Source organism: Palaemon carinicauda, chromosome 3 (assembly GCF_036898095.1).
Source record: "Palaemon carinicauda isolate YSFRI2023 chromosome 3, ASM3689809v2, whole genome shotgun sequence".
In the NCBI taxonomy this organism is placed as follows: domain Eukaryota; kingdom Metazoa; phylum Arthropoda; class Malacostraca; order Decapoda; family Palaemonidae; genus Palaemon; species Palaemon carinicauda.
Window position 1 is genome coordinate 134,565,687 of NC_090727.1, and position 10,639 is coordinate 134,576,325.

The 10,639-nt window shown below is 31.3% G+C and overlaps 1 protein-coding gene across 1 annotated transcript; it reads right to left on the reverse strand.

The window, feature by feature from the left end:
* Window positions 1–5,515: 5,515 nt before the first annotated feature.
* Window positions 5,516–7,934, reverse strand: LOC137637898 (ctenidin-1-like). Its single transcript, XM_068370005.1, has 2 exons — window positions 7,874–7,934; window positions 5,516–6,216 (listed from the first exon to the last, which is right to left on the reverse strand). Exons 1-2 carry the CDS (start codon window positions 7,880–7,882, stop codon window positions 5,857–5,859), a joined length of 369 nt encoding a protein of 122 aa, XP_068226106.1. The 5' UTR covers window positions 7,883–7,934; the 3' UTR covers window positions 5,516–5,856.
* Window positions 7,935–10,639: the final 2,705 nt, after the last annotated feature.

Sequence of the window (10,639 nt, forward strand, 5' to 3'; positions counted from 1 at the left end):
ATTATAAGTATGCAGTTTTTATATACATATATACATACATACATATATATGTGTATGTCCAATCTAAATGGGATACCTTAATATGGTGAAAGAGTTTGATGGCCATGGGACACCCATACTAGGTTGCTTTGCTGTGAGCGAATAGACTAAAGTCTCTCACCATCACCAATCTGCAGTGGTCAGCGTGGCGATGAAAATGGCCAAACCCCAAACATGACTACGACGTTTCTGGGGTCTTTGTCCTGCGGTGGAATAGAAACCGCTGCATTTGTTGTTGTTGTTGTTGTTGTTATTGTCGTTGTTGTTGTTGTTGTTTTTGTTGTTGTTATTGTATATGTTATTCTCAGGGCTATGGTGGCCAAAGAGGTAACGTCCCTGACTGGTGAACGCCAGACTGGGGTTCCAGTTCCTCTCAAACTTCTTAAGTTTCTTTGGTCGCTACAACCTTACCATCCTTGTGAGCTAAGGATGGGGGCGGGTGTTGGTGGGAGCCTATAGGTATATCTGCTGAGTCAGAGCAGCCATTACCTGGCCTCTCCTTGGTCGTAGCTTGGGTGGAGAGAGAGCATGGGTGCTGATCATATGTATATATGGTCAATCTCTAGGGCATTGTCCTGCTCGATAGGGCAATGTCACTGCCCCTTACCTCTGGAATTCATGAGTGGCATTTGAACCTCAAAACTCCATGGCCTTTACTTGGGTGGAGAGGGTGCTTCGGTGCTGATCATATGTATATATGGTCAATCTCTAGGGCATTGTTCTGCTCGATAGGGCAATGTCACTGCCCCTTACCTCTGGAATTCAAGAGTGGCCTTTGAACCTTTAAACTGTAAAGCATCCAAGCCTATGTGGATATTCATAGGCCTATTTGCCATAAATATGTTCGCCTTTTCAGTACCGAAGACAGATCAGAGTCAAGTTAACGCGTTGAGAGCTCCTGCTGTTCTGGAAGCAGTTGATCTTTGCAGGCAATTTCATTCAAGCATTCCAAGGACAAATGATCAGTTTCCCGTAATGAGAGGGAGCGAATGACTTGCGCGCTCTCTCTCTCTCTCTCTCTCTCTCTCTCTCTCTCTCTCTCTCTCTCTCTCTCTCTCTCTCTCTCTCTCACGTATGAGGATTTTTTTTATGAGCAGTACAGGAAGTGGATTTTACAGGATCAAGTCATGACAAAGTGATTTTGATTTGAGTTGATTCATTTTGTTACTGTCATTTATTAAAATGGTAAAGTAGAACAAAACCTCAATATAGTAATATCATAAGTTTATTTTCTTTTCTTTCTTTATGCTCACCAGTCTTAGTTTGCATACTTATTATTATTATTATTATCATTATCATTATTATTATTATTATTATTACAAGCTAAGCTACGACCCTATTTGGAAAAGCAAGATGTTATAAGCCAAAGGGCCCCAACAAGGAAAAAGAGCCCAGTGAGGAAAAGAAATAAGGAAATAAATAAACGATATAAAAAGTAATAAACAAATAAAATAAAATATTTTAAAAACATTAACAACATTAAATCACATATTTCATATATAAACTATAAAAACACTTATGTCAGCCTGTTCAACATAAAAACATTTGCTGTAAGTTTAACATCTATTTACTAAGATTATAATTAAAAGGTTCAATGGAATGTGTATTGAAAGTTTTCCATATTCACATTTGGAAAATATATATTTTGATAAACTAAATTTTGTACTTTTTATCTTTATTATTTGTATTGCTTTTAGTGATGTTTATTATTTGCACTTTTGATGTTATTCTTGTTATTTTATGAAGCAAAGAACATCTCAAAATAATGTTTATTTATAAGTACGCTACTCAGAGGATTAATAAGACGAATTATATTATTTAAAAATCCATATATATAAGATAATTTTTCAATTTTATTTCTAGAAAGATAAGATTTAACAGACTAAAAAAAAAGTATTAAGAGTCTCACTGGAAAGAGAAAGTTGAACAGTTTTTCCCGAAGTTAATTCTGGGTTTCTAACTCCTGTTAGACATGCAAGTAAAAGGTCATGCATTCTGGGCGAGAATTGAAAAAAAAATAAGTCTTCCGTATGTTTCACTTATCAACAAGGAAATTGAATTCGAATGTTATCTACTCTTCGTGTTCGATTTCTGAGCACAAAAAGTAAAGTCGATCCTTTCCTTCCTTGATAGATATTTAGTTCTAATCCGAGGCCTAGAAATTTGGCTTAAAGCTGAGACAGTATTAAATGAGCATTCATATATATATATATATATATATATATATATATATATATATATATATATATATATATATTTTATATATATATATATATATATATATATATATATATATATATATATATAGTTGGCTTAAAGCTGAGACAGTGTTAAATGAGCATTCATATTTCTAGGTTAAACAATTCTTCTCCAAGCCTTCTGAAAAAAAACTTAAATATATATATATATATATATATATATATATATATATATATGAATATATATATATATATATATATATATATATATATATATATATATATGTATATATAAAATATATATATATATACATATATATATATATATATATACATATATATATATATATGTATATATATATATATATATATATATATATATATATATATATATATATATATATATACACACACACATATATATAAATATATATATATATATATATATATATATATATATATATATATATATATATATATATATATATATATATATATATATATGTAGTCTCAATATGAAGCTCAAAAATTTGGCCCCAAGATCAGACAGTGTCAAATGAGCATTTATATTTCTAGGTTCAACACTTCATCTCCAAACCTTCATAGATAAAACAAAAGATATAATCTTAATATGAGGCTCAAAAAGTTTGCTCTAAGCTCAGACGGTGTCAAATGAGCATTTATATTCCTAGATTCATCAGTTAACGCTTCTACTCTAAGCTGAAGTGGTGACAAATGAGCACCTTTCTTTTATTTAGGAATCTTTTCGCATCTTGGAGCTTAAATATTTAAGTATTTACTCAGTGATTGATTAATTTACTCCTATAGACTAGCTTAAAGAATTATCTAATCTGGTGAGAGAAATATCTATTCATAATCCCAGGTTCAACCATCCTGCTCCCAGGTAAGACAATGTCAAATGAGAATCTTTCGTTTCTTTCAACATCTTTTCTTACAGGTGAAATATTATACAAAACACAAAAATGACTGAATAATGTATTCTCAAGAACCAGCTTCATAAATCATCCAATCTGGAGAGATAAATTAAGTTATTCTTATCCTAGTTATGAGGACATTGTAAGGAATATACAGAAAGTCTTCAACTTACGAACTTAATAGGTTCCAAGATGTTTGTAAATATTAAACAAAACAAAAAAAATGATTGAATAATGTATTCTCAAGAACCAGCTTCATAAATCATCCAATCTGGAGATATAAATTAGGTTATTCTTATCCTAGTTATGAGGACATTGTAAGGAATGTACAGAAAGTCTTCAACTTAAAATCTTAATAGGTTTCAAGAAGCTGTTTTTAAGTCTTGTTAAATTTTGGCCTAGGCTAGGCTTCACCAAACTTATGCCTTACGATTACCAGCTGCAAAAGTCAACAGAGGGTCCTGTTTTATATTGCAAAGGTCGTCTTGCTTACTGAATTAGATTGTGTTATTTCTTATTAAAATATTTTATTATCAATTTTAGAGACAATATCTGAGTTTTATAATTTCAGTTTGATTTGTGTATACTAATGTTTGTAAGTCGAATGGCAGTAAGTTGAGGACCCTATGTACATAGCTTAGACTGTACCCAAAAAAAAAAAAAAAAAAAAAAAAAAAAAAAAAAAAAAAAAAAAAAAAAAAAAAAAAAAAAATTAAGAAAAGAAAAAAAAATTAAGAAAAAAAATTAAGAAAAAAAATTAAGAAAAAAACTACATTTACTACTTCAGTGTTTAGCGGCAAGATTCTGAAAGTTGCTAATGCATGACACTTCAACTTGTACGACTGATCAGATACTATTCATCCAGTTCTGTAGGAGTTAAAAGCAAGGAAACGGGGATTTCATGTCCAATTGACCTAAAACGAGGAATAAAAGTATAATATCTTGATCATACGCCTAACAGTAGCAATCCCCAAATGGAAAAGTGAAAGAAACCAGAACTTGATCTTGTTTTTGAAATGTCAGGTTTAATTTAGTTACAGATTTTACGATATTTCTTAAATTCTTAGAGCATTGAAATATTCCTTTTTAGTCTACTCAATGAAATCTAGTTAGTAAATTATATCTTTAAACTATTATATAATTTTTATTTGGTTATGATGAAGCAGGATTAAGCTACTTTAGATTAAAGCAACCTAAGATAGCTAATATTTTATTAGATTTGAAGAGGACATTTAATTAAATTAACATTATTTAAACTGATTTAAACTGAATAAATCATAGCTTTTATTATGGATTAAACTTAAAAGGGGATATATATATATATATATATATATATATATATATATATATATATATATATTTACATATATATATATATATATATATATATATATATTTACACAAATATATATATATATATATATATATATATATATATATATATATATACATATATATATATATATATATATATATAGATATATTTACACAAATATATATATATATATATATATACATATATATATATATATATATATATATATATATATATATATATATATATATACTGTATATATATGTATATATATATTTATGTATAAACATATATTATAATATATATATAGTACATACACATATACATAAAAAACACATATACATACATACATATATATATATATATATATATATATATATATATATATATATATATATATATATATATATATATAAACAACAACAAATGCAACCGTTTTTATTCCACTGCAGGACAAAAGGCCTCAGACATGTCCTTATTCATATCTGGGGTTTGGCCAGTTAACATCGCCAAGCTGGTCACTGTGCGAGACTTTATCCTCATCACTCACAGTAAACCAGCCTAGTATAGGTGGCCCTGACTAGTACACCTTTGCTAATCATGGCAATCCCCACTCAGAAAGGGTATATATATATATATATATATATATATATATATATATATATATGTATATATATATATATATATATATATATATATATATATATATATATATATATATATATATATATATATATAATCTTAAGAGAACAGGTACTAGATTGTTTTCATTTATGACAGTGATTATATAAAGAAAATGAACTGATCCTGCAATTCATTAGTTAATTTAGATACATTTTGAATTACAATAGAAATATCCCCATGGAAAGTAAGGATTCTTACCAGTATTCAATAGATAAGGTGTAATACCCTTTAATCTATTCATCTGTTTTAGTTATAACTGTCTATAATCGTTTCTCATAACTACAAGTTAAAAATATAGGATAATATATATAAAAATCGATAGGAAATAAAACATTTCATAGCATTTTATTTTTTATTCTATTTGTAAAGAACTGCTATACAGTTCCGGAGTTGAAAACTTACAAATTCTAAGTAGAAAAATTTTATACAAAAAAAGTTTGGTAACAATCACACCATTGACTAAACAGGCGAAATGAATATCCACAACAGACGACACTCGCGGACACAGGTAAAGCTCTCTGTTTTGAAAGGTACAATTCTTTGGATAAGCCAGAAGTCGACGGTAGCGCAAGGAGAGATCCTGCGCAGGTCGACGAAAGGCTCCAAGTCTTCATTTCAGGATTCTAAGAAGAAACAGATGAACAATCCTCTAGAGATCTTTGGTATCCCTCGATTTCCGTGGACTTTACTTGCCATAGCCGTAGCCATAGCCGCCACCTCCATGTCCGAATCCACCTCCATGTCCGAACCCAACGCCGTGTCCGAAGCCACCGCCGTGTCCGAAGCCACCACCGTGTCCGAAGCCACCACCGTAGAGACCGCCGTGGCTGACATGAATAGGCTTGTGGACGACATGGATTGGCCTACTGATGACTGGTACTGGGTGGATGATTGGAGTAGCCACTGGGATGATTGGGAAACCACCCCCGAATCCTCCTCCGAATCCGCCTCCGCCAAATCCTCCTTTACCGAATCCTCCCTTTTTGAAGCCTTTTGGAGCCGCTGAGGAGAGGGCCACAAGGGCCAAGACGAGGGTGAGAGTGGCCTGGAAGGAAATTGGGAATTTTAGTGTGAAGAAGCAACTGGAGACGTCTGGAGACCTCTTTATATGTTGGTTAGGACGAGTCTAAAGGTCCACATGGGACCCGTTATCACCCTTAGCACATTGCTTTACTTACAGGCATATTTTAGGTAGGGACTCGTGCTGGTATAAGGCCTCATTATGCCAAACCAAGTCACACAGTCTGCATAATCTAACAACGATTATGAAATGATAGTTCCCCAACTTATTTGTGATTGAAAATGTCCTCATGGAAGTAATTGTTCGATTTCAGTTCATAGGTTTCTAAAAATCATATCATTTACGAAAAAAAGTGTCAGCTTGGAAGTGATTGTTCGATTTCAGTTCATAAGTTTCTAAAAATCATATCATTTACGAAAAAAAGTGTCAGCTTGGAAGTGATTGTTCGATTTCAGCTCATAAGTTTCTAAAAATCACATCATTTGCGAATAAAAGTGTCAGCCTGGAAGTTGATTGTTCGATTTCAGTTCGTAAGTTTCTAAAACTCGCGAATAAAAATGTCCTCTTAGAAGTGATTATTTGGTTTTTAGTTCATAAGTTTCTTAAAACCTTATTATTTGCGAATGAAAATGCCCCTACAGAAGTGATTATTCGGTTTTTAGTTCATAAGTTTCTAAAGATCATTTAAGATCCACTGAAATTTATCAAAAAAAGTAACAAAGCTGCATCTTGAGTGACAAAGGCTCGTTTTTACACTTCAAAACAGCTATTATCAAAGCTGCCTAAATCAAATAAGACATTAGGAGAGCATCTGTTATCAAAACGGCCTAAATCAAATGATATATTATCAGAGCATCTGTTATAAAAGATATCCTAATAAAAATAGACATTCTTGGGGCATCTATTATAAGAACTGCCTAAACATATTAGCATTGTCCCAGACAAGACCCTCAGACAGACAAATCAATTAGCCAAACAGGAAAGTTCATAGAATATATTATGAACGATTTGAACCTTTTGACATATCATGTATACCAAATAATCTCTCTCTCTCTCTCTCTCTCTCTCTCTCTCTCTCTCTCTCTCTCTCTCTCTCAATATCATAGCAGTTTCTTAGCCTATACCCTAAGATAGACAAATGGATCAATCTAACAGAAAATATTTTGATATAGCATTTATAACAAACAATCCATCTCTCTCTCTCTCTCTCTCTCTCTCTCTCTCTCTCTCTCTCTCTCTCTCTCTCTCTCTCTCAGTATCGTAGCAGCTTCCTAGCCGAGATCCAAAGATAGAAAGGTTTATAGAATTCCTATGACAACCAAGCAGAAAATAATTTGATATAACATATATACCAAATAATCCATCTCTCTCTCTCTCTCTCTCTCTCTCTCTCTCTCTCTCTCTCTCTCTCTCTCTCTCTCTCATAGCAGCTTCCTAGCCGAGATCCTAGGATAGAAAGGTTTATAGAAATCCTATGACAACCAAACAGAAAATAATTTGATATAACATATATACCAAATAATCTCTCTCTCTCTCTCTCTCTCTCTCTCTCTCTCTCTCTCTCTCTCTCTCTCTCTCTCTCTCTCAATATAGTAGCAGTAGTATTTTCCCAGCCAAGATCCTAAGACAGAAAAGGTTTATAGAAAGATTTCCTAGGAGTAATGTCAAGCTCGTTACTTACAAACTTCATGCTGTAGTCAGGGCAGAGACTGTGTAACTGACGACAACTGCAGAGATCCTGATATTTATACAGTGCCAAGCACACGGAAACTGGCACCAGTATAGACTAGAGAGTCGATAAAGGTGATTTTGAAACTAGATTGAATGGCCTGGTCCGTGAAGCTTAGTGTAAAATGCTTCGTCATTGGCCTTCAAACTCGTTTGTGTCAGTATTGATTTCTACGATTTATAATTAGGGGGTTTGCAGTTCATGCCCGTGTCAAGAAAATGTCAAATTTTTTATCATAAGATATATATGTATATATATATATATATATATATATATGTATATATATATATATATATATATATATATATATATATATATATATATATAAATATATATGTATATATATATATATATATATTATATATATATATATATATATATCTATATATATATCTATACATATATGTTTATATATATATACAGTATATATATATATATATATATATATACTATATATATATATATATATATATATATATATATATATATATATATATATATTTCTGTAATATTCATCATCATTTCAATACATTCCAGAAACCCACAGTGGAAGAAATTATACTATTTTAGAATTTTCAAGTTTTTCAAGTATGGTATTAATGTTTGTTTACAAACACACACACACACACACACACACAAACACACACACACACACACATATATATATATATATATATATATATATATATATATATATATATATATATATATATATATATACATATATGTATATATATATATATATATATATATATATATATATATATATATATATATACATATATATGTATATATATATATATATATATATATATATATATATATATATATATATATATATATATATAACAATAACTAATGCAGCCGTGTTTAGTCCACTGCAGGACAAAGGCCTCAGACTTGTCCTTATTCATGTATGGAATTGGACCAATTTACGTCACCACGTTGGGCATTTTGGATTGGCGATAGTGGGGTGGCTCTGACTAGTACAGCTTTTCTGATCATGGTGATTAATATATCCTTTCCACCACGTTAAGGCATCTCCACTTAGAAAGGGATATATATATATATATATATATATATATATATATATATATATATATATATATATATATATATATATATATATACGAGAAGTTTATAAGAATAAACTATTGCAATGCCAAAAAATCTACACTTTTCGAGTAATAACAAAAGTAATTACTTTCTTCTGACCATAAGAATCCCCCTGCTGAGTGACTTCTAGAAATAACTTTTGGATGTAGCTGTCTACAAATATTAATTTTCATGTTACGTTGAAACACAACTACCAGAATCAATTAGTTTAATGTCTTGAAAAATATTGGATATATATATATATATATATATATATATATATATATATATATATATATATATATATCTCTCTCTCTCTCTCTCTCTCTCTCTCTCTCTCTCTCTCTCTCTCTCGTATTTTGCTGCTTTAGTGATTTTATAACAAATAATAACCTTTTTGATGCTTCGTTGAAATGCAATTGGTTTAATCTTCTTTGAAAAATAATGGAAAGTTCTCTCTCTCTCTCTCTCTCTCTCTCTCTCTCTCTCTCTCTCTCTCTCTCTCTCTCTCTCTCTCTCTCTCTCATATTTTGCTGCTTTAGTGATTTTATAACAAATAATAACCTTTTTGATGCTTCGTTGAAATGCAATGGGTTTAATCTACTTTGAAAAATAATGGAAAATTCTCTCTCTCTCTCTCTCTCTCTCTCTCTCTCTCTCTCTCTCTCTCTCTCTCTCTCTCTCTCTCTCTCTCTCTCTCTCTCTATATATATATATATATATATATATATATATATATATATATATCATCATATTTTGTTTGTTTTAGTGATTTTGTATCTTTTATTAAGACGATTTCCGGTCGTAGACAAAATAGCGAACGTCCATTTCTTTAGCCTAAACTAAAATTTAGGGTCTTACGCATTGTCTTGTTGAAATGGGGCATCACCTTCTGTCTAATAATGCCCCTTAAATATCAAAGCTTCTCTGTCTAATATCTCTTTACATGTAAGTAATGGAAGACTGAAGGCCTTATGCCATTATTATTATCATTATCATTATTACTTGCTAAGCTACAAGCCTAGTTGGAAAAGCAGAATGCTATAAGCCCAAGGGCTCCAACAGGGAAAATAGTCCAATGAGGAAAGGAAACAAGGAAAATAATATTTTTTAAGAACAGTAACGACTTTAAAAAGAAATATGTCTTACTGATTCTTACTATTTATCAACTGTGTTCTCAATATATCTATAAATTTCTCACCTTCAAAGTCTATTCCCTTTCCTTCCCTATCTCAGAGTTTTATCAAAATCTGCACTGAAAATATTTCCGCGTTGAAAGTTTTAAGAACAGTTACAACATTAAAAAAAGTACCGCTTACTGATTCTTACTATTTATCAAACCATTTCCTCTCTAAATCTATAATTTTCTCACCTGCATGCGTCTATTCCCTTTCCTTCCTCATCTCAGACTTTTATCCAAATCTACATTGAAAATAATTCCAAACCCCTCCTCAACCTCTCCCCAAGGAGTCTCATTATCTCTCCCTACCTTCTGTTCACTTCCGTTGCCCTAATCCGGACGACTCCAGCAGCCACTATCACGCACGTCGGACCCTATCGCGTGTCGCCGCGATCACACTCGCCGGACCCCATCGCGTGTCGCACACTTCGCGGACCCCGTCG